We start from the raw sequence: 24858 nt of genomic DNA on the forward strand, positions 1-24858 counted from the left end.
TATCATTTTTGTATTTGAAGTTACCAGCTTTGGTTATGTACATGTATTTCAATGTGTCTGATTCTGAGTTGCACCAGTGAAACATTTGGCTTGTATACTGTGAAAGGACTATTCAAGTTGAATAGACGTATTTGACTGACAGTGGACATTGGAAGATGCCAAGCCACATCTGATGAGCCTTCCTGTGAATGCTCAGACGAGCATGGGAATAATGGCTTCTACCTGCAAAGAACTGAGTCGTGCATGGACAGGTGACCTGCCCATGTGACTCCAAACACCATCTTGGAATGTACTTTTCCTCATCAGGCGCAATAGGATTCCTTACACGTGGCAGAAGATATAAAAGGCCATGGAAACCCATCCATTTTGTCTTCAGCCCTGCTTCTCACCTCTGGAACAGCAGCCCTGAGCAGGGGCAGAGAATGTTTCATGTGGGCTCTGGGAGGGAGTTTGAGCATGGGAGCAGATTCAGGCTTTGGGAGGGAGTTTGGCTGCAGGCTCTGGGCAGGGGTAAGGAGCTGGAGCGCAGGAGGGATCGGGGGTCAGCACTTACCTTGGGTAACTCCTGAAAGTGATCAGCAGCAATGACCAGGAGCCCCTAGCCCTTACAAATCACCCAAGCCTCTGGGCAAATGCCCATTTTTCCCCACCTGTCAACGGGGTTGGTCTGATCTGGAGTCCCTTCTTGTGAGAGCTGAGTGAATAGGAGAGAAGGAAATCTGCTTCCCCCTAGCACAGAGGATGAGTGGGTCTCACCTTCTCTTTGGCATTGGTGTGACATTGCTCTTGTGTCAGGATCTGGTTGAAATCAAGGCTCTGGGGAAAAGGCAGAGCATAGCTGATCTTCTGAGTCCTGGTAGAGTTCTGGAAGTAAAAACGCTTTAGGTGGAGGATGAGAGTCTGTGGCAGACATGTGAGCTTCACGCCCTGCAAAGCAATAATCATGGGAAATGAAAACTAAAGAATCAACAATGCAGATGCTGAGATCAGTGTGAGAGCAACTAGGCTGGAGAGTGGTCGGTGGTCCAGGGAATTAATTCCCCCAGCATGTCACTTTAGAAGACCACTGTTCAGCTCCAGACATATGTAAAAGACACTTCTGCACTTGTTGAACAGGAATAGCCCGGGGAGCTCTGGGCCAGAAATACAGGCATAGCTGTTTGTGGGATCTGGAATGAAGGTGGTAAACATTTATAAATGTGCTCACACTCACACATAGAATCATAGAAGAGTAGGACTGGAAGGGACCTCGAGAGGCCATCGAGTCCAGCCCCCCGCCCTCATGGCAGGACCAAGCACCCTCTAGACCATCCCTGAAAGCCATCCATCTAACCTCGTCTTAAATATCTCCAGTGATGGAGATTCTACCACCTCCCTTGGCAATTCATTCCAGTGTTTGATCACCCTGACAGTTAGGAACTTCTTTCTAATGTCCAACCTGAACCTCCCCTACCGCAATTTCAGTCCATTGCCTCTTGTTCTAGCCTCAGAGGCAAGGAAGAACAAGTTCCCTCCCTCTGCCTTATGACACCCTTTTAGATACCTGAAAACTGCTATCACGTCCCCCCTCAATCTTCTCTTTTCCAAACTAAACAAGCCCAATTCTTTCAGCCTTTCTTCATAGGTCATGTTCTCTAGACCTTTGATCATTCTTGTTGCTCTCCTCTGGACCCTCTCCAATTTCTCCACATCCTTCCTGAACTGCGGTGCCCAGAACTGGACACAATACTCCAGCTGAGGCCTAACCAGCGCAGAGTAGAGCAGGAGAATGACTTCTTGTGTCTTGTTCACAACACACCTGTTAATGCATCCTAGAATCATGTTTGCCTTTTTCGCAACAGCATCACACTGTTGACTCATATTTAGCTTGTGGTCCACTATAACCCCTAGATCCCTTTCTGCTGTACTCATTCCTAGGCAGTCCTTTCCCATTCTGTATGTGTGACACTGATTGTTCCTTCCTAAGTGGAGCACTTTGCATTTGTCCTTATTAAACTTCATCCTGTTTACCTCAGCCCATTTCTCCAGTTTATCCAGATCCTTTTGAATTATGACCCTGTCCTCCAAAGAAGTTGCAACCCCTCCCAGCTTAGTATCATCTGCAAACTTAATAAGTGTATTTTCTATGTCAATATCTAAATCGTTGATGAAGATATTGAACAGAACCGGTCCTAAAACAGACCCCTGCAGAACCCCACTAGTTATACTTTTCCAGCAGGATTGAAAACCATTAATAACTACTCTCTGGCTACGGTTATCCAGCCAGTTGTTCACCCACATTATAGTAGCCCCGTCTAAGTTATATTTGCGTAGTTTATTGATAAGTATATTATGTGAGACCGTGTCAAATGCTTTACTGAAGTCTAGGTATACCACATCCACCGCTTCTCCCTTATCCACAAGACTCGTTATTTTATCAAAGAAAGCTATTAGATTGGTTTGACATGATCTGTTTTTAACAAAACCATGCTGGCTGTTCCCGATCACCTTACCACCTTCCAAATGCTTGCAGATGATTTCTTTAATTACCTGCTCCATTATCTTTCCTGGCACAGAAGTTAAGCTGACTGGCCTGTAGTTTCCTGGGTTATTCTTGTTCCCCTTTTTATAAATGGGTACTATATTTGCCCTTTTCCAGTCTTCTGGAATCTCTCCCATCTCCCATGATTTACCAAAAATGATTGCTAAAGGCTCAGATACCTCTACTATCAGCTCCTTGAGGATTCTAGGATGCATTTCATCAGGCCCTGGTGATTTGCAGACATCTAATTTCTCTAAGTAAATTTTAATTTGTTCTTTTCCTATTTCAACTTCTAAACCTACCCCTTTTTCACTAGCATTCTCTATGTCAGGCATTCCTTCAGATTTCCCAGTGAAGACCGAAACAAAGAAATCATTAAACATTTCTGCCATTTCCAAATTCCCTGTTACTGTTCCTCCCTCCTCACTGACCAATGGCCCCACCCTCTCCTTAGTCTTCCTCTTGTTACCAATGTATTTGTAAAAAGCCTTCTTGTCTCCCTTTAAGCTTGTAGCTAGTTTGAGCTCATTTTGTGCCTTAGCCTTTCTAATCTTGCTCCTGCACGCTCGTGTTGTTTGCCTATATTCGTCCTTTGTAATTTGTCCTAGTTTCCATTTCTTATACGATTCCTTTTTTATTTTGAGATCATGCAAGATCTCCTGGTTAAGCCAAGGCAGTCTTTTGCCATGTTTTCTGTCTTTCCTACACAGTGGGATAGCTTGCTTTTGGGCCCTTAATAATGTCCCTTTGAAAAACTGCCAACTCTCCTCAGCCGTTTTTCCCCTCAGTTTAGCTTCCCATGGGACCTTACCTACCAGCTGTCTGAGTTTACCAAAATCTGCCTTCCTGAAATCCATTATCTCTATTGTGCTGTTTTCCCTTCTACCCTTCCTTAGAATTGTGAACTCTATGATTTCATGATCACTTTCATGCACTCACTATACTTTGCACATTCATGTAATGGAGCCATGACAAAGTTTCCCAATTGTGGTGTGATCCAGAGATTCAGCCTTAAGGTGTCCATTCTGTGCATTACTCCCACTCTCTGTCTGCTATCCTTTTTCTAAACCACATATTATGCATATATCTGCTCCCTCTGTCTATTGCACAAGAGCACAGGAGGGGATGAAGGACAGCACCTGTTAGAGGGCTCACCGCAAGGACAGGCAGGCATGGGAGCTGCACATCCTCGTAAGAAATCTGGTTTTCCCACAAAATGCAGGAGGGGTGAGATATATGCTAATAGGGAATGTCCCTATTGTGCAATGGCTTGCAATGGATATGGTACCTGAACAGTGGAATGATACTGGGTTGTATTCACCCTGACAGATACCTGAGTGGGCCTTCCCTTTTATTTTGGCAACATTAATACAACTTGTCTTGCTAATTAAGCCTGACTATACACCTATACACCTGAAGTAACCAGGAGTCTGACCCTGAAGGCAATTCCCCAGGCAGGAACAGGGGAAATACTCACCTGCAGACATGACGTTTTCTGTTCACATTGTTCACAGAGACACATGTTGGTGTCAGTCAGCTGTTCAGGCTGGAAAAAGCAATGCAAGGAATCTTCCTGGAAACACAGAAAAGGAGTCTATCAGCCAAACAGAACAACTCTGCAAGTACCATTTCTATTTCTGCTTCAGTTCAAAGGCTGTGCTTTCAGGGCAAACCTTCAGCAGGGCTTGTATTCCAAGGTGTCGAGCAAAAGAAAATAAGCTGGGGTTTTTGTCACTTTACTGTGACTAAAAGACACCCCAAATCCATGTTGGCTGGTTTTAAACTTAAGGCTTTTCCCTCCCTGCTCCCTTTTCACATTAAAAGTTTAATTTTTGCCTCTTCCATTTCCCTTTACAGTAACTCCTCACTTCCCACTGCCCCAGCTAACGGTTCATTGTCATGCTGTTTATCTATTAGCACACATGCTCGTTTAAAGTTATGCAATGTCCCCTTATAATGTCATTTGGCTGCCTGCTCTGTCCACTTCTTGCAGGATTTTCTGGAAAAGCAACCTGTCCTTGTGGAGGCTTGGAACCAGGCTGGGCTGGCAGCCACTCCCCCGCATGTGCTCCCCTAAGTGCCCTGTAAGGTATGCAGATGAACAGCTGCAGTTCAGCTCCACCTCCTCCCCGACTGCCTTGCTGCTCCTGCCCCTCTACCTTGGAGTTACTCCTGGGAGTCTCCTGCTTCCTGTGGGAAGGAGGGAAGGGGTGCTGATCTCAGGATGCCTCCCCTCCCTCTCCCATCAAGTCCCCCACTTTCAGCAGGGAACTATTTGCAGCCTTTCCTGTGGGTCTAACAACAAGAAGTCCTGTGGCACCTTATAGACTAACAGGTATTTTGAAGCGTGAGCTTTCGTGGGCAAAGACCCGCTTCGTCAGATGCATGAGTGGGGCGTGAGGGTTTCAGAGGGGTATTTAAAGAGGGGGTCCCAGTAAAAGGGAGGGCCAGAGCTGACAAGGTCTGTTCAGTCAGGGTGGAAATGACCTGAACAGACCTTGTCAGCTCTGGCCCTCCCTTTTACTGGGACCCCACTCTTTAAATCCTCCTCTGAACCGCCCCCCGCCCACTCACGCATCTGACGAGCGGATCTTTGCCCACAAAAGCTTATGCTCCAAAATATCTGTTAGTCTATAAGGTGCCACAGGACTTCTTGTTGTTCTCGAAGCTACAGACTAACACGGCCACCTCTGTGATGCTGTGGGTCTGTTGTGTTTCCTTCCTCCTGCCTCAAGCCATGCCGCCTCTGCAGTGTGAGGCTACATTAAAAACATGCTAACTCCTGAGGGATAGCCAAGTGCTAGCACGTCACTGAGTAGCAAGACATTCCCTGGAAAATATCCCACCCTCTGACTCCAACATCCCAATTAAACATCACAATCGTCACTGCTGTGTACAGTAACTAAATTGTTAAAACTGTTTAAAACATATACTGTATATGTATATACGGCCTGTTGTCTGCTGAAAAAGAAAAATCCCTGGAACCTAAACCTCCCACTTTACATTAATTCTTATGGGGAAATCAGATTTGCTCAACATAGCATTTTTCAGGAACATAACTACAACGTTAAATGAGGAGTTACTGCATTTGTCATATTGCTATACTGTAGTGTCGGTTTCCTCTTAGGTTACAAGCTAACAATTTTAAAGAATTAAACTGTGTGTTCATTAGGGCTACATCTAGATTGCTAAGAACTGTCAGCAAAAGATATGCAAATTGTGCAACGTATTTACATATCTTCTGCCCACAGTTCTGCCAGGAAAACCCTCTCTATTGAAACATCCCTTCTTCCTCATGGAAAGAGGCGTACAAGGCTACTGACAGGATGCCCGCACCCAGCCTATCTTTGCTGACAGATCTGCAGTCTGGACGAGTGCTCTGTCAACAAAACTTCAGAAGCTTTTGTCTACAGAAGCCTGCAGCCTAGACATCGCCTAGGAGTTACAGTGTTTCAAGTCAAATTAGTCACATCAAATGACCTAGTCCTACTCTAGACAGGGCCAGAGAGGGCTCCAGTTATGCTTTCTGATTAGATCAATCCTGAACAACCTGCTTCCAGCATGGAAGGAGAGGAGTAATTTAAGCAAAATATTACTTGTTTTTACAGACCGACGCTTTGTTTAAGCCAGGGGTGGGAAACCTTTTGGGGACAGGGGCCACTGATCCACAGAAGAATCAGTCGAGGGGCCATATAAAAGAACCACACAATACCCTCACCAATGTGGCCCCTAACTGAGAGACCTCGCTCCCCTCACACTCCAGCACCTGGGGCAGAAGGGTGGACAAGGGGGGATTGAGGTTCAGGGCTTCCCCCACGGCAGATTAACTCTTCTGGGGCCTGTGGTGGGACCAAACATGGGAAGATCAGGATTCAGTGTGCGGGAGAGGGCTGCTGGGAAGCATGTGTGGCTCTGGGAGGGAGGGAGGGCAGGGAGAGTGCATGAGCAGGTTGGAAGTGTCTGTTTGAGGGCTGGGAGGGAGCAAAGGAGGGTGCAAGAACAGGCTCAGGGTGGGTGATCTGGGTAGGAGGGAGGGTGCAGAGGTGGGCTGGGGTTGGGGGACCTACATGGGAGGTAAGGCACATAAGTGGACTGGGGACAGAGCTGCGTGGGTCAGGAACAGGCTGGAGGTGAGTGGTCTGGGCAGGAAGGAGGATGCAGGAGGGGACCTGGGGGGAGTCTCCGTTGGAAGGAGGGTACAGGAGAAGGCTGAGGGTGGGGGGCTGGGTGGGAGGGAAGATGCAGGAGCAGGTTGGGCATGGGGAGATCTGGGTGGGCGGAGGGTGCAAGAGTGGGCTGGGGGTCTGGGCAGGAGGGGTTGCAGGAGCAGATGCGGGGGTCTGGGTGATGGGGAGGCACTTACTTCCATGTGTTACCACGCCCACCCCCTCCCCGGCTGGCAAAACAGCAATGCAGAGAGACAGTCCCTGGAGAGTCTTATCTCCCACCGCTCCCAGGTGCCCCCCGTCCAGCCGCCGACTGCTCCGACTGGTCAGAATTCTGGCCACTCGGTGAGGCAGGGGAAGCTTCTCCAGGCAGCACTGCGCTGCCAGTCCCCCAGCCATACCGGAACAGACCTATGGTCCGAAGAAATGGGTCTGTCCCACAAAAGCTCACCTAATAAATTATTTTGTTAGTCTTTAAAATGCTGATGGACTGCCTTTTTGTTTTGCTAGTGTACAGACTAGCACGGCTTCCTCTCTGTTACTTTAGTCCCTGAGACAGCTGCATCAGTTGAAGAAACGAGGACTGTTGATGCAGGAAAATGGTGTTGAAATATAAATGTAGTTTACAACTTCTTTAAGATCCCTTAAATTTGAACTGCTACAGCAAAGGGACCTTAGTGTAAATGAGAATCAGGCCCTTTGAATCCAAATATCACACAAACAATATAGCAATATGCCTGGCACTAGGGGAGGGAGGGTTGGGTTAAAGCAGGGAGCTGGGGGTGCCTGGCTCTGGCATTGGGGAGAGAGGATTGGGGATTTTGTGAGTCTGAAAATTGTGGGAACTGAGGGTACTCACTTTTTTTTTTTTGAAAAAGGGATACTTTATAAAAAAGGTTGAGAAACACTGGAAATAGAACTCAATTTAATTGGTTTAGTGGCCAGCAGAAGGGATCCAGCTGTTAAACCAATTAAATTGAGTCCTATTCTTTCAGTGTGGCAAGGCGCTGGGAACTGCCCCTGCTGTGATGTTCACGGAGGGGGGTATGAGGGCTGGGGGGAGCTGCCCAGCGGCTCAGTGAAGGAGCAGTGGGAGGTACAGCGTGTGGAGCTCCTGGGTAAGTTAATCCTGGGTTTGGGGGAGGTGGCTTGGAGCTGGAAGGGGGGGGGGCAAATGGGGGTGGTGGTGGTTGTGGGGGTGTGGTTTGGGGCTGCAAGATGGGGTCAAGCCTGGGGATGGTGGTGGTGGTTTGGGGCTGTTTTGTGTTTGGCCCCCAGAACATGTAAAAAATTGCCATGTGGCCCCTGACAAAACAAGTTTGGACACCCCTGATCTAAACATTCATTTGACCCCCACCATCACTACAGTACCTGGCATCATTAAACACAGTACTGCAGTATTAACAGTGCAAGGACTCTGCAGGCAAATGCAGTATTTCTGTGTTCATGTCAGCTAGCTTCCTTCCTCTTCCTACACCAGCACAGAAGAGCAATCCATTCAGGGTCAGTCTTCCAGGGTTCAGTTTCACACGCTTGGTAGGGACACATGAAATCTACCTCTCCGGTGTTGCAGTTGACCCCATACTCCTTGCAAGATGTGAGGAGTAACGGAGGTCGACAAGAGAAACTCTCCCATTGACCTTCTTCAGTAAGGACCGCCTAGTAAGCCGAGCACAGATACATTGATTCTAGATATGGAATTGCTGTAGCTAGAATTGCACATCTGCAGTCGACTTATCTTACTGTAGCCAGACAGCCAGCCCCCTCTCAGACCAGCATTGCTGGGAACACAAGGGAGCCAAAACAACAGGGCACTTAACATAAATTCCAGCACAGCCTTTGAAGCTGTGAGAAGCACAGGTGTGCTGCTGCAATGTGCCTCTGGGAACATATACAACGATTAGGCTCACAGCAGACAGAGAAGCTGTGACAGACATGGCTCTTAGCCCCTACTAAATAACGTGATGCACACACACCCACATCCTAGGTGGGAAAATATTTACCCTAATAAAAGAATGTCCAGTAGTCGAAACTTATTGTTTCTCTCCCTTGCAAGTGTAAACTACTCTTGCGAGAGCTGGCGTCACCCAGGCAGACCAGCCCCAATTTGGCATAAGAAAGGAGAAAGAGAATAAAGGAGTACAGAGGTATAAGTATGGGACCTACAGCACCATGATTTTTGAGTGCTTTTCACTATCTATCTGCTGGTCAGATAAGTGACAGCCTCCCAAGGCTTCTGCAGCTAAGAGGGTCCCTGAGCCTTGTCCCTTATTCGTCTTTCCGCGGAATTGAGTGACCGATCCTGGCTTGGCACCGCTGGAATCGAGAGATGCAAGGAGGGTAAGAAGCACCCACACCTGATCTCCTATCTTTAGTGTACACATATTTTGACATAGAGCTCTATACTTTGTTTTCTTTCTTTGGGATTGTGGCTTCAGCTTTGTAACTTGTTTGTGTGTATGTAACATCTATACATTTAAATAAGTAGGCACTAGCAATTTTGTAACCACATGATTAGAATCTAGTTTAATAAATTTTGGTAACCATTTGTGCATAAGCCTGACTTGTTTCTCTGGTGTACTGTAAAGCAGCCAACACAATTAAAGAACCTCAGCCGTTTTGGCTATAAAGCCTGGCCATTAGGTGAGAGTACTAAGAGCCTAGCGTTGAGTTGTGCCGCCTCCACGGGGCAAACTCTTGGGGCGCCTGTCAGTCAATCCTGACTGCCCACTGCGAAGGAGCTCTGAGCTCTAGCAGTTAAAGTCACGGGTGTGGAAAGGCTCTTAGTGCTGCCATTGGGGCACCTGTCAGTCAGCGTTGACTGCCCACTGCGAAGGAGCTCTGAGCTCTAGCAGTTAAAGTCACGGGTGGTTAGGACCTTGGGGCATCCGTCAGCCTAGCCCGGGCTGCCCGCCGCGAAGGGACAGTGCGTCCTAGCGGTTAAAGTCACGGATGGTATAAAATGGGCATAGCTGGCACCTCACCAAACATCCTTGGCCATCGGCTAACAGATTTGGCGTAGTCGAAGCAGGATTGTGATATAGGCTGCACTACAGTAACACAATGAAACCAGTCATGATAAACACCACAGAATTCCCTGAGCTAGAGAAAAGTTTGACCCAAGAGGGATGGGGAAATCCTCTGTGGAGCAAAGAACTGCTGGAGAAATATTAGGGAAAACCAGCAGAGATCTGGCAGCATTTCTGTAACTGGAGAACTGCCTGCAAGATGAAGAAAGGAAAAGGAAAAGGTGCTTGTATATGGCTGCTTACTAACATTTGGCAAGCTGCCTGTAAGGATTATCATAGTCTGGCAATAGAATTTAATAGGCTACAACAGGAAAGGGACACACTGCGCAAGGAATGCCAGAATTTAGATACCAGAGTAAGAACACTGAATAGGGATATGGAGCATCTTCAGAAAAGATTACTTCCCTTAATTGAGAAAGAAGGGATAGAACGAAGGGAAAAGCTGGAGACTAAAACACGCAGAATCAACCAGGCTAAAGTTGAGACTGCTCTCTGGCTAGACCCTGAGGAATGGGACGGAGACATTTGGGATTCAGCAGATGAGTCCCCCTCCTCTGAGGAGGAAGGTCCCTCTGTAAAATTAAGACCAGCTATCACACATCACAAATCAGAAGAACATGAGGGAAATTTGAGTGGGGCAGAGCTGGATGAGGAAGGGGATGACAATGATCCATCCACCTCTTCAAAAACAAAGAAGGGAGGTAAAAAGGGAAAAGGGAGTAAAGCTCCAACACACTTTACCAAAATTACCACCCGCCAATACACTCCCATGGAGTTAAAAACAATCCAGGGAGATTTTGCTAAAAAGCCTGAGGAAGGTATAATAGAGTGGCTGGTCCGCCTCTGGGACACTGGGGGTGGATATATACGCCTGACAGCCCAAGAAACTGAGCGCCTTAACTTAGGTGCAGGAATATTCCTGGAACATTCAGAGGGGAACACCCCTAAAACACTTTGGTCTCTGGCTTGTCGATGGGCAAGAGGAATTTACCCAGCAGACCGAGATGAACCCACAGTAATGCACTGGACCAGCATAGATGAGGTAAAAACAGCTCTATTAACTGTGGCTGTCATTAGCATGCTTGGCCGAAACCCTCAAGATTTAGCCTATGAAAGTCCATGGGAGGGTCGGGTAGATGTAGATGATCTCAGACCCCTGCTTAAGGGAGCTCCGAGTAATCATAGGGCTATGGCACTGTCCCTTAGATCAGAAGCTGCAGCAGATAACAGAACCTTTCGGGCACTGCTAAACCGTCTGGTGTCATACTTTAGAGAATTTGGAGACATCAGAGCACTGACAAGCAAAGCTAAGATGCGTTCCCTTCAGGGAAACAAGGGGGCACCATCTAAAGGATATAAAAACAAGCGAGAACCAACCCAGGAGGAAAAGGAGCTTAGAGCCAAGTTGTGGAGACAATGTCTGGCTTTAGGTTATCCCAGAGATGTGATAAATGGACTGCCCACTGAGCGGCTAAAATTATTAACCACCTTTAAAAGAGCTGACTGGGAGAAAACTAATGCTACTCCCAGTGCACCTCCGCAGCTCTCACCTCCTCCCCCTCCTGCAGACACCCTGTACACACCATTGCGGCAGCAACTGCAAGAGTTACCAGAGCAGGGAAACTAGCTTGCGGAGGTCAGTCTCCTCTCCTAATAAACCAGCTTAAATCCAAAAAGGAGAAAACAACAGCAAAAGACCCCCGGATACATGTAACTGTAAATGACAAACACATTGTTCCTTTCTTAATGGACACAGGGGCTCAAATGTCCATGATTAAGAGAGAAAGTTTTCAGGGCCCGCCACCTACTGGCCGAAAGCAGGTACTTGTTACAGGAGTAAATGGCAGTACCATAACTTACCCATTAGTTAAGATAAAACTAGATATCCCATTGCAACCCCACCATCAGCCCCGAAAATATGAGGTGATTTTGGGCAATGCCAATATACTGGGCATGGACGTTTTAAGAGGAAAGGAGGGAAGGATTAATGGGGAAAGATGGGCTTTTGGAGTCAGTTCTGTTCCTCATGCCACCCACCTGGAAGAGGAAAGCCCTCCCCACTATTCTGTAAACTTACTTAGCAGCGCGCCTGCTCTCCCGCCCTCAACAGTAACAAACATAAAGCAGTATAATGTCCCAGCTGAGGCCATAAGCCCTGTTACTGACCTGATCAAAGATTTGGAACAGCGAGGAATTTTAATTCGTACCCACTCTCGCTTTAATTCTCCTGTGTGGCCCATCAAGAAACCAAATGGCAAATGGAGACTCACTATAGACTATAGGAAGCTAAACGGTAACACTGGACCATTAACTGCAGCAGTCCCTAGCATAACAGATATTGTAAACACCATACAAACCTGGGATAAACCCTGGCTAGCAGTATTAGATGTAAAGGACATGTTCTTCATGGTCCCTTTGCAACCAGCTGACCAGGAAAGATTTGCTTTTACTTGGAGAGGTGTACAATACACTTTTACCCGAATGCCACAAGGGTTTAAGCACTCACCCACTATTTGCCATGGGGCACTGGCAAAGGTCCTAGATGACCTTATACTGCCACCCAATGTACAAACTGTGCAATACATTGATGACATCTTAATAGGTGGGAAAACCTCAGAAGAGGTACAGGAGGCTATGAATCAAATCAAAGGAGCACTAGAAGCCCTTAATTTAGAGTTACCAGCTGAGAAATGCCAAGGTCCCTCCCAAGAGATAAAATTCTTAGGTACTGTATGGATGGGAGGTAGGAGGTCTGTGCCTAATGACACTGTGCAAGAGCTAAATCAGGCACCCTCCCCTGAAAGTAAAGATCAATTGAGACAGATTTTGGGAACCCTGGGGTTTTGGAGAAAACATGTACCTGGCTTTGCCATTGTAGCCAGACCATTGTACAATTTGTTAAAGAAAAGTGCTGCCTGGGAATGGGCTCCTGCCCATGAGGAAGCCCTCAGGCAACTGATAGGGGAGATACACACCTATCAGGCTTTGGGTCCCATACATCCTGAAGCCCCATTCCATTTGTACCTAACTGTGGGAGCCACTGGAATGTCTTATGCTCTCTGGCAAGAAAGTGACACTGCTCCCAGACGACCAATTCAGTTTGGTTCCAAGTCATGGCAAGGGTCACAGGCTAACTACACGCCTTATGAGAAGGTGCTTCTGGCAGCTTACACAGCCTTGAGAGAAACTGAGGAATTAACTCAGGATAAGGACATCACAATTCACACTCCTCTTCCAATCATTAAACCTATATTGGAAGGGAAAGAGTTACCACCTGGTGTAGCACAGAAAACGACTATCCACAGATGGGCACTTTACATACACCACAGGGTAGGTGGTGCAGACACTGCACAAAACCCCACTATGATTCAGGAATCCCTATGGAAAGTAGGAATGCCTGATGAATACCGCCTACCTCCACAGCAGTCTCCCATTAAGGATGCTGCCCCATTTGATCCTTCTAAGCCTGAGGGAGTATGGTTCACTGATGGCAGTGCCAGGCTGCTTAAAGGAAAATGGAAGGGAAAAGCTGCAGCAGTGCCTGCAGACGCCTCTGCAGCACCCCTAACTGCTGAAATTGATGGGTCAGCACAACTTGCAGAATTGGCTGCAATTAAACTGGCCTGTGAAGCAGGAGCCACCGCAGTATATACGGACTCCTATGCGGTGTGGGCAGGTGCCACTCAGTGGATCACTAACTGGAAAAATAACCACTGGGAAGTAGGAGGTAAACCAGTATGGGGACTGGAATACTGGAAGTGGTTATATCAGCATGCCCTGCAACAACCCCTGTCTATAGGACATGTCTCAGCTCATCAGAGGAACAATACCCCAGCTGCACAGTTAAACAATTTAGCCGATGCAGCTGCCCAGCTCTTTACCACACAAGTAGAATGGGAACGCTTATATTCATGGTTACATGATAATTTAGGACACACAGGAAGTGATGAGTTAGTGCGGCAAGCACATATCAGGGGGTGGCCTATCACCCACAGACAGGCTAGAGACCTGGTGCAAGCCTGCGCTATTTGTGCTGAGACTAGAAAACATATAGCAGAAGGACAAAGGTTTGCCAGGCTAAGAGATGGAAAAACACTATGGGCAACCTGGCAGGTCGACTATGTCGGACCACTGCCCACTACAAGGCAGAGGTGGAAATACATCTTGACTGGGGTAGAAATTGTTTCAGGGATTGGTTTTGCATATCCAACCCGATTGGCAACAGGGTTGTCCACAGTTATGGGACTAAACCGCTTAACAGCAATTGTCCCAATGCCTCAAGAAATCCAATCAGATAATGGTTCGCATTTTAAGAATAAACTTGTAAGGGAATGGACCCTTAACCATGGAGTCCAATGGACCTTCCACCTTCCATATCGACCTCAATCTAATGGCATGGTTGAGCGCTGGAATGGGTTGCTAAAGAATCACTTGAAGCCTACTGATGGCACATGGGGAGACAGACTGGACGAAGTGGTGCAGAGATTAAACAACAGACAGACTCCTACAGGAAGTCCAATCAGCAGGGGATTCTTCCCTACAGGGAAAGCTATCTCCCCTGCCAGAACACCACTGCACCGTTCCAAGTATGCTCCTGGAGACACTGTTGTGATTAAACACCCAGCCTTGGGAACCTTTACCTGTGTTTTGCACGCCTATAAAGAGAAAGGCATATGGAGTGCCTTAAATGCTGATAAAAGGCTAATAACCATTACAGAGGCTTGGATCGCATCCAAGACCGGCTGACCATGTGATTTATTGCAGGAATGGTCCCATGGTTCCGAGCAACCTGCCAGCTAACCTGTCAGCAAAATGGACCGTGCAGCAGACCTGTTTGATCACTAGAGACTACTATGAACTGTTAATATATTTGCCATTGCTTATAATAGCAGGTATAATTATTGCTTTTGGTTTTAAAATAAGTTTTTTAGCTAGAACCCGACCCACCAGAGATATGTTCCTGCAAGCCCTCATGATCCTTCTGTTGGCTCCAGTCACCTTGGCAATACCAGAACATCCTCTTCGGGGAGCAATCCAAACCATCGCCTCAGCTGCTGGTGCTACAAATTGCTGGATGTGCACCTTGCTAAATTCAACCAATGGACTGGGAATTGAATTTGTACCACTCAGCCTAAATGATTGGTGGAACAAAAGCGACATCTTTCGGTGGGGACCAGCATGGTACACCAACAACCCTCGCATTGACTCGGGGGGGGTGGGACAATGGCATCGCACTGTTTGGGGACGGCCTGTGGAATATGTAACGGGATCATCTAAAGAAGTATACCCTATTTGTTTTGAAACTCAGGGTGACATACAAATGGGTAGTCTAGGTAAGCAGCAATGTGCCCATACAATTGTATTTGATAAAAGAAGTGGGGATTGGACTACCTACCCACCCATAAATGACAAAAGAACTTTAAAATGTTGGAAAGGTCCCATCAATGGCACACTTGAACATAGACCCCTTTTTAGAATATATAATGCCACAATTGTTCCCCTGAATATGAGTAGATACCCTGAAAGCAGAGATTGGTATGACCAATCACTGTTCTTTATTCCCAGTTCCGGATACATTTATAACCCATTGCTAATCAAATCTATTAACTCCTTATTAGATCAGTGTAATGAAGATGGACTTTTTCGCTCAGATCAAATTTTAGAAGATTTGTTAATGGTTTTGCTCTGTACTAACATTAAGATGGGATATTGTGTTCCATATCACCAACCCATACCTAAACCTGAGGGGGGCGGGTGGCACAGAGGACCTTATTCACCTATTCTTAGTAAAGAACCTGGCTTGTTCTTTATTTGTGGGGACAAGGCATATAAATATCTGCCTGTAGGTTGGACTGGAAGGTGTTCACTGGGACATGCAGTACCCGAGGGACTAACAGTACACCCTCATGTTGATGCCCCCAGAATAACAAATCTGGGAAGTTTTATACACCGATCCAAACGAAAGTTCACCTACAACCCCCTGATTGAACGGCCCTCTGGTTTTCACCGATTTACACGTGCACTTATACCTTGGTTAGGTATAACTGAGCTCGAGATGGCGATAGCAAACGTTTCTGGACAATTGGAAATTGCTCTTAATCATACTGCTGATGCATTAGGGCTTTTAAATGAACAACTTCAGTCTGTGGCCCGATATGCTCTGCAGAACAGAATAGCACTAGACGCTACCCTAGCCCAGCAAGGAGGAGTGTGTGCTGTCATCAACCAATCTTGTTGTTTTTATGTAAATCATTCAGGGCAAATAGAGCAAGATGTGGTTGCTATTAAAGGTGCAGTTAAAATTTTACATGCAGTGGCTGAGGATGGACAAACCTCATGGATGCAATGGTTAGCTCAACACTTGGGATTTTCCCTCTCCCCGTTTTTACATTCGGTTGTAAATACTGTTTTAACCATTTTAATTATTGTAATTGTTTTTTGTGTAACTTTATGTATTATGAAGCGTTTGATTCAAACTGCTCTTTCCTCCACACAAATCAGATACCTAGAGCTAAAAAGGGATCCTAACCAATTCCGCGAACCCTCATCCTCTAATTTGTTCGTCAGGTATTTCTAGATTTCCCCAAGGAGGGCAAAAGGTGCTGGCATCACCGCCACCTTGCAATCTGGGATGTAGTGTGGTGCATCAGGGGGTGGAATGTAGCCAGACAGCCAGCCCCCTCTCAGACCAGCATTGCTGGGAACACAAGGGAGCCAAAACAACAGGGCACTTAACATAAATTCCAGCACAGCCTTTGAAGCTGTGAGAAGCACAGGTGTGCTGCTGCAATGTGCCTCTGGGAACACATACAACGATTAGGCTCACAGCAGACAGAGAAGCTGTGACAGACATGGCTCTTAGCCCCTACTAAATAACGTGATGCACACACACCCACATCCTAGGTGGGAAAATATTTACCCTAATAAAAGAATGTCCAGTAGTCGAAACTTATTGTTTCTCTCCCTTGCAAGTGTAAACTACTCTTGCGAGAGCTGGCGTCACCCAGGCAGACCAGCCCCAATTTGGCATAAGAAAGGAGAAAGAGAATAAAGGAGTACAGAGGTATAAGTATGGGACCTACAGCACCATGATTTTTGAGTGCTTTTCACTATCTATCTGCTGGTCAGATAAGTGACAGCCTCCCAAGGCTTCTGCAGCTAAGAGGGTCCCTGAGCCTTGTCCCTTATTCGTCTTTCCGCGGAATTGAGTGACCGATCCTGGCTTGGCACCGCTGGAATCGAGAGATGCAAGGAGGGTAAGAAGCACCCACACCTGATCTCCTATCTTTAGTGTACACATATTTTGACATAGAGCTCTATACTTTGTTTTCTTTCTTTGGGATTGTGGCTTCAGCTTGTAACTTGTTTGTGTGTATGTAACATCTATACATTTAAATAAGTAGGCACTAGCAATTTTGTAACCACATGATTAGAATCTAGTTTAATAAATTTTGGTAACCATTTGTGCATAAGCCTGACTTGTTTCTCTGGTGTACTGTAAAGCAGCCAACACAATTAAAGAACCTCAGCCGTTTTGGCTATAAAGCCTGGCCATTAGGTGAGAGTACTAAGAGCCTAGCGTTGAGTTGTGCCGCCTCCACGGGGCAAACTCTTGGGGCGCCTGTCAGTCAATCCTGACTGCCCACTGCGAAGGAGCTCTGAGCTCTAGCAGTTAAAGTCACGGGTGTGGAAAGGCTCTTAGTGCTGCCATTGGGGCACCTGTCAGTCAGTGTTGACTGCCCACTGCGAAGGAGCTCTGAGCTCTAGCAGTTAAAGTCACGGGTGGTTAGGACCTTGGGGCATCCGTCAGCCTAGCCCGGGCTGCCCACCGCGAAGGGACAGTGCGTCCTAGCGGTTAAAGTCACGGATGGTATAAAACGGGCATAGCTGGCACCTCACCAAACATCCTTGGCCATCGGCTAACACTTACCTAAACAAAAAAGCAGTCAGGTAGCACTTTAAAGACTAACAAAATAATTTGTTAGTCTTTAAAGTGCTACCTGACTGCTTTTTTGTTTTGATAGTATATAGACTAGCACGGCTCCCTCCCTGTTACTTATGTTGCCTCGTGTAGACATAGCCTCAGATGTTTCTAAGGCATATGTTATTGTGATATCTAAGCTGGGCTGTCAACAGACTTCACTTCTGCCCTAGGCAAAGGGGAGGGCTTGGCTCCAGAGGGAGGAGAGTGGCCTCAGGCCAAAGAGGCAAGGCCAGAGGCAGCCAGACCTCATTGCTGCCAAAACCACACCGCACAGATGACAATTTAAAGGGCCAGGGCTCCAGACGCCACTTCTGCCATGACAGCACTGGCTCAGAGTCCCACGCCCTTTTAAATCACCAGGCTCTAGGGCATCTGCCCCCTTAGCCCTCCAACTTTCCCCATCAGCAGCCCTGTATCTAAGCTCTGATAAGCCCACACAGCTTTTTGAGGAAGTGCTTTACAAAGAGAAGGAAATGTTAGCAAGGACACCAGAACTATCCTTTAGGTTTTTCATTACGGAATCTCAAGAGCTTTATCTTCTGCCTGGAAATCCACCTAGGACAAACAGAGTCTAACACCAGCTTGAAAGACCAGCCTCCCTTGCATAGGGCCACAACCCCTGTAAAGGGAGGCACATGAGACAGACTTGTGTGCCTGAGTGAAGTGGACCCTTCCTCCCCATTAAGTCCATAGTGTCAGAATGCTGAACCTACCAGTGTCTTCAGTCGCTGAGAACTTGAATTTACCATTGGGAGTGGGAGGGTTAACATGCTACTATCCCTCCTTGTTTCAAAGGAGCACTTCTGACAAACCAGGTACTCCTGCACCCTTATAGTGTACAGCCTGGTCAGATGGTCAGCCTGAAGAGTAGACAAGAACAAGAAATGACAATGAACAATGTCGCTGATGGTTTTCTCTCTGTGGGTCTGACAGTAGCCTTATTCTACACTCAGTGCTGTGTTACTTCTTTCGGACTTTAAACCAAATTTGTCATCTACTTAGATCGAGGGTCCCTCACAGCAACTAAATGAGAGCAACATAAATCAGTGGTATATAGGGTACTTAGAGGTCTTCCAGGGGATACCTCAACTCGTCTAACTATTGCCTAGTTTTACAGCAGGCTACGTAAAAAGCCCTAGCCAAGTCAGTACAAACTAAAATTTCATACAATGACTTGTAATACTGCTCCAAATACTATACATTGAAATGTACGTATGATATTTATATTCCAAATGATTTATTTTCAGATTCTGTGTTAAAAGTGATAAAGTAAGCCATTTTGCAGTAATTATGTGCTGTGACACTTTTTTTATTTTATGTCTGATTTTGTAAGCAAGTCATCGAAGACAAATCAGATTCTTGAAAGGGGTACAGGACTCTGGAAAGGTTGAAAACCACTGATATAAATACCTAGGGAGATTGCATAGTGGGGCTACACTAGCAACAGGGGCAGAACTGTGAGACAAATACCTATACCATTTCGTACAGCACTTGCATGAACAAACTGCTACAGGTGTGGAGGAAAGTTAGCATTACTGCTTTCTGTTCACCTAGGAACCTCCAATGCAAGCAGCTACCATCCAGGTAACATGGAAACAATGACTGAATCTTAAAGGCAGCTGACAGACATAAATTCAAGGGGGAGGGGTGCATAAAGACAATACTGAACTATATCTATGTCCACTTGAGGCAGGAAGAAACGTGAATTAACTAAACCCAGTTTTGCAAAAGGCGTGGGTTTTTCCTTAGTAACAAGTTGCCTCGCCCGTGAAGGGAATTACCACCACGGTGTGGTTTGAAAGGTGTACCGATACGTTTTAACTGAGACTCGACCTGCCACAGCCCTGGCTAGAAGAATCCTTGTGGCTGGGTGGGTGAGAGGAAGACGTGCTTGGTAGCCGGATGCCGGATGAGGTGGACATGATGCAGAGCATTGCACAGACAGCAACGGTTGGTGGCCAGAGAGAGCTGCGGAATCTTTAGCGTACTGGGGTGGCACATTCCACGTTTAAGCCAGAGCACTTACCAGCACCCGGTCCGTGATCTGACTCTTAATTAGGTTCCAGAGGCTCAGGAAGAGTTGAGCGGCGTCATACTGGACAAACACTGGACAAACAGACATTAGAACCAGAGTTAGCGCTGTGAACAGCACAACCCACAAGCTGTGCTAGGGGCAGGGGGCCAGGAAGCAGCTCTGTGCGGTGCCATGGCTACTCACTGCTGCTCCCCCCAGGCCGGGGAAGGGGACCAGATGCAGCAGCAGCGATGGCAGCACTGCCTGAAGGGTTTATCCCACCACTCCGATTGGCTGGAATTCTGGCCAGTCAGAGCAGTGGAGGGGATCTGGCTCTGCACACCTTTGTTGTACACTGTGACGTTAGGGAACCAGTCCCTGGGAGAGGGAGAGGGGAAGGGGGCACAGAGCCATGTGTGTTGCAGGAGTGCTGCAAACGTAAACTGCTCCCCAGCTGGTGCCCCCTGACTGCTCCTACAGCCCCTTCCACCCAGTCTCCCTTCTGCAGCTTCCCTCCCACCCAGACCCTCACCCCTCCACTCCAGACCCTGAACTCCAAACCCTCCGGAACCCTTCCTTCCACCCTCACCCCCATAGCCGCACTCCGCTGCTGCACCCTTTCTGGTCAGCCCCCAACCTGCAGCCTGCTCCTGACCCCAACCCTACTCAAATCACCCACCCCCAGCCTACTCCTGCATCCCACTCCTCTCCAGACTCCCCATTGCCCTGGCTGCTCCTGCACCCTCCCTATCACCCAAGCTCCACACCCCAAGCCCACTTCCTGGAAGCCCCCTCCAAAACCAAGCCTCTCATTTTTGGCCCCATAGCCTGGAGGGGGCCACAAAATGTACTAGCCCTAGGTCTCTCCCACGCCTCATGCTCTGGGGCTGGTGTGTGAGGGAATGAGGAATATGTCCTTTTTTTTTTTTTTTACAGTCAGGGACCACATCAGTGAGGGGTTTTTTTATTTCTCACTTGTCTGGCCCCCAACTGATCCCCAATCCAGAGAGAGAGCACTGTAGGCTGGGGTCTAACAGGCCTATGCACCACTTTTCCACATCAAAGACAAAAGAGAGAGAGTGGGCCACACTGTAGATCTCTGAGCTCTCTGTAATTGGAGTACTGAAGGCGAGATGTGGGCATTTCCTTCTCAGAAGGACAGATTTAGCTCTGTTGTAAGCCCACTCACCCCCTGCCTATACCATGACTGAATCTGCTGATACAGCTCTACTATTGCTACCTTAACATTGCCATGTTCTGCGTTTTACCTGGTAAAGATTAGTCCAATATATATGCAGAATTGTGCACCTATATGCATGTGCACACAGACATACACATCACCAATCACCAGGCACACCGACAGGCAGGACAAAAGACAAAGTTGCCCCAGGGCCTGGTGATTCAAAGGGGCCCACTGCTCCTGGCCACTGATGCTGCAACAGTGGCAGTGAAGCTAGCAGGAGCCCCAGGCCCTCTAAATTACCACCGGAGCACTGTGCTGCTCACTCCACATGGCTTTAAGGGATGCAGGAGTGCACCACACTCAGGGCAGTGTGGAGAGCTGGCTGCCCTAGCTCCACCCCTTATGCCTGAGGCCCCACTTCTTCTGGGTACACAAAGCTGGGTCCCCCCACCTTACCCAGGGTCCCTCCCAGCCCTTGCGCAGGGGTCTGCAGAGTCTGTCAGCTCCCCGACTAATCTCTGCTGATTGCCTATATTCAATAATAGCTCTGCTTTGGATGCATGCGCAGCTAGAAAGTTGATTTGCTCAGCTCTTCTCTCAGCATTGATGACACAGTGAAGAAGTGGGATATGTCTTATTGGCTTAAGGATCTGGATGAGACCAAATATCTGTTACCTTACTGATCTTCCTTCTAGCTGACCAGTAGGCCATGTCTACTCTTACAGCAGCACAGCTGTATCCTGCACAGCTGTGTGATTGGTCATATAGCCACACTATGCCAATCGGAGGGAAAGAGGTCTCCCATCAACATAATAAAACCAGCTAAACAAGGTCTGTAGCCATGTCAGCGGGAGCGTGTCCCACCCATATAGCGGCTTATGCCAGCAAAACTTGAGCGTCTCAGGCGGAGGGTTTTTTCGTGCCCCTCAGAGACAAAAGTTTTGCAGACATAAGTTCTAGTGTAGACATGGTCTTATTTTCTAATGAGAGAGAGGGTGAGTGCAGCTTCCCTCCTACGATGATGCCAACATAACCAGATATGTCAAGCAGTAGCCTGACACCCAAAGCATGCACAACTGTCCAGAACCAAAGTGCCTACCTTCACCTACAGCAAGGATTCCCAACCTATGGGTCAGGACCCAACCAGGGGTCGTGATTATATTTGTTAGGGGTCACCAGCAGCTCAGAGCTGCACATGCCTCTCAAAGAAACCATTTGCAGCTCCTTAACGCTGCCACATCCAGAAGCTATCGCTATCAATGGAGACGTAATTACGCATTACAAAGACAGCTTCTCCACCTTTGATATTCATAACCACCCCAAGCAAGCCACTTAATAAATCTTGCAGTAAGCAATTTTCACCCTCTCCTCCACTCTTGGGTCACCAAGTCTTCCTGAATTGTCACAATGGGTCCCTGCCTGGAAAAGGCTGGGAACCGCTGACCTACCGCAAACCTTCTGCTCCTATAGGTATATGCAGCCACTGCATCCTCTGGCCAAAAGTGAAGTTACTCTCCAGGGTTGTTGGTCTCCCTGATCTGGAAATAAGGCCCAGCAGCTCTTCTCCAGCAAGCAGGCTACTGCAGCCGGCATGGCACTATGCCACCAGGAAGAGGTGAGTCATACAGCACTCTTGGCTCACGAGCGCTTGGTGACTTGCTGGTCAGTGGAAGGGGCTGGCTGGCTGCTGCTTACATTTCAGATTGTGCAGAGCAAGACATCGGACGAGTTCCTGGGGATACACGGCTCTCTGTTTGCTACGCTGCATCTGCTCCAGCAGCAAGAGCATTTGGTATGGGACACTCTTCCTTCGTTCTGCATGTCCTACTGGCACTCTGATCCTGTGAATGGAAAACACATGAGGGGCAGTGAGCATGGATCCCGGGGGAGATGTACCCGGCATCATGCTGACCGAGATAAATGGCCCAGACAGCAGTTGAAGAGATAACCATTACCGATGTATCTACAATAGAAGAGTAGCAAAAGAAGACATCCCAGCAGGAGGCAGTTGCATTACCTCAATCAGTGCCCTAGTTTTAAAGAGAGAGGCCTTGATTCCAACTTCCTTTACCCCTGCACTTGGAGCAAAACAGATGGGCCAGAAGTGCCTTTAAGTCACCGTGAGAAACAAACAATAGTTATAGCACATTGGGCTCAAGACATACTTAGCTCTTCCTGCTCTTGACCCACTCCTTTCCGCCCCAGCACACCCACCCCTCCGCCTATGCTGTGTGTATCTATGGTTGTGGATGTGGATAGCCACTGATCATTTTTGCAGCTGCAGGTACCAATTTTGTAGCCACACGAGGTTCTAAGTATGTCATTCCTGAAGACCCAGATGCACATCTAGTGATATGTTTGGGCTCAATCCTGTGATATGCTCAGTACCCTTAGCTTCTCTTGCTTCAAGGGGAGTTAAGGACACTCAGTATCTTGCAGACAGGGCCTGACACACAATGATCCCCTCTGGTACGAAGACCTTCCACTGTAAGCTCTTCTTCATGGCAGTTTTAGCTCTAGCTCTCTACATTCCAATCATGTGTACTCTGCAAAATGGCACAAGGGCTGGAGGGGACCCATGGAGGGGGGTGTTCCCTTTGTGGCTCTCAGTTCTGTGGAAGCAGCAGGACCGGACGTGCACCTTACCATACACCTAGATACGACACCTTCAGCACACCCACCCTGGCTGCAGATGACCTTTAGCGTTTCCCCCCACCCAAAAAACACAAGAAAAATACAAACACAACCTCCCTGAGAAGCCACAAGACTCTCTGCCGTTTATAGCACTCCCAGCCCACGCTGGGGCACAGCCCACCTCTCACAGGTGAGGCACACGTGGTGGACTGTACCTCTCCCACAACAAGCGGTCCCCAGCTCTCTTTGGTCTTGCCTGCAGCCCAGTGCAGCAGCCACGCTGGGCCTGCGCAAGTGAATGGAACACCAGCCGTGTCCCTCCTTCTCTGGCACAGGGGACCTCTGAGATTAGGACGGGGCGGGGACACTCCCAGCACCTCCAGCAGCTGCTCCAAACAGTCACGTCCCGCAGCACCCCCAACTGGGCTGACTCAGAAGCTCACCTTGCTCCAACCCCACAGGCTGGGGGCCCCCAACCCGCGCCAGGAGCCTAGCTGCCCCCAGGAGAGCTCTATATATTAAGTTGTAACCCGCTTCTAACTTTTATAAGCCCCAGAACACCAGCACCCCTAGGCATGTGCCTACTGTGTCTAACTGGAAAGTCAGCCTTGGGCAGAAAGGGGGGATTGGGGAGGGGTTAAAAGTCGGTATAGATCCTTCTTCTCTTCTGAAAGCAGAGGGGACCTCCTCTTCTCCTCCTTGGGCTGGTAAGCAGCTCCCTCCACACTCTCACACCCCTCTTCAGCTCCATCCGCCCCAGCTAAGCAGGGCCCCTTCCTCCCTGTAGGTGCAGTAAGAGCTCCCTCTCCTGCCTCCCTTGACTTTAACTCCAGGGTGGTAGGTAGGGCCAGCAGACAGGCTGCCAACCTGGGTCCATCCCTCCCCTACCATCTCTTTGCCTTGGGTCTTCCACAGTGGCCTTGGCACTGCCCTGTGGCTGTGGTGGAGGTAGGGGGGAGGGTTCCTTCCCTTCCCGTCCCTTCCCTCCCATCCATAGCTCATTGTCCCACCCCTAAAACCGAGCTTGCCAAGCAGACAATGTCAGTGGCAGCTGTAGGCCAGTTCTAGTCTCTCCACCTCTCTGCCGCATTGCCGTTGTGTTGCTTTCTCCCTGGCATGTGTGATGGGGAATACAAACTGCACACTGGGAAGCAAAGGGTGAAGGAGCAGCTCTGGCAGCCCCACCAGCAAAGCCTGCATAAGCTGGAGCCAGGGCTTTATAAAGGAGAGTGGCGCAGCTTCAGAGATAGGCCGTGAAAGGGAGAAAATGGCTCCTCCGAGGAGAAAGTACTGCCCTGGAGCTCACTGCCAGGACATCAATCCACAG

At 48.1% G+C, this 24858-nt stretch overlaps 1 protein-coding gene across 2 annotated transcripts in view; it reads right to left on the minus strand.

Annotated features, from left to right (window-relative positions):
• USP18 (ubiquitin specific peptidase 18) overlaps positions 1-24858 on the minus strand; it is a 46211-nt gene that overhangs the window by 11808 nt on the left and 9545 nt on the right. The window contains exons 5-9 of one of the 2 annotated variants that reach the window (XM_074983763.1): positions 22593-22738; positions 19727-19806; positions 18414-18560; positions 3999-4094; positions 757-864 (exon numbers count right to left, since the gene is read on the minus strand). In XM_074983763.1, the coding sequence (XP_074839864.1) occupies positions 757-864; positions 3999-4094; positions 18414-18560; positions 19727-19806; positions 22593-22738 (577 nt within the window). Of the gene's footprint in view, positions 1-756; positions 928-3998; positions 4095-18413; positions 18561-19726; positions 19807-22592; positions 22739-24858 lie in introns of both variants that reach the window. The other variant, XM_074983762.1, reaches the window with a different exon arrangement.

This window comes from Carettochelys insculpta, chromosome 1, assembly GCF_033958435.1.
Source record: "Carettochelys insculpta isolate YL-2023 chromosome 1, ASM3395843v1, whole genome shotgun sequence".
Classification (NCBI taxonomy): Eukaryota; Metazoa; Chordata; order Testudines; family Carettochelyidae; genus Carettochelys; species Carettochelys insculpta.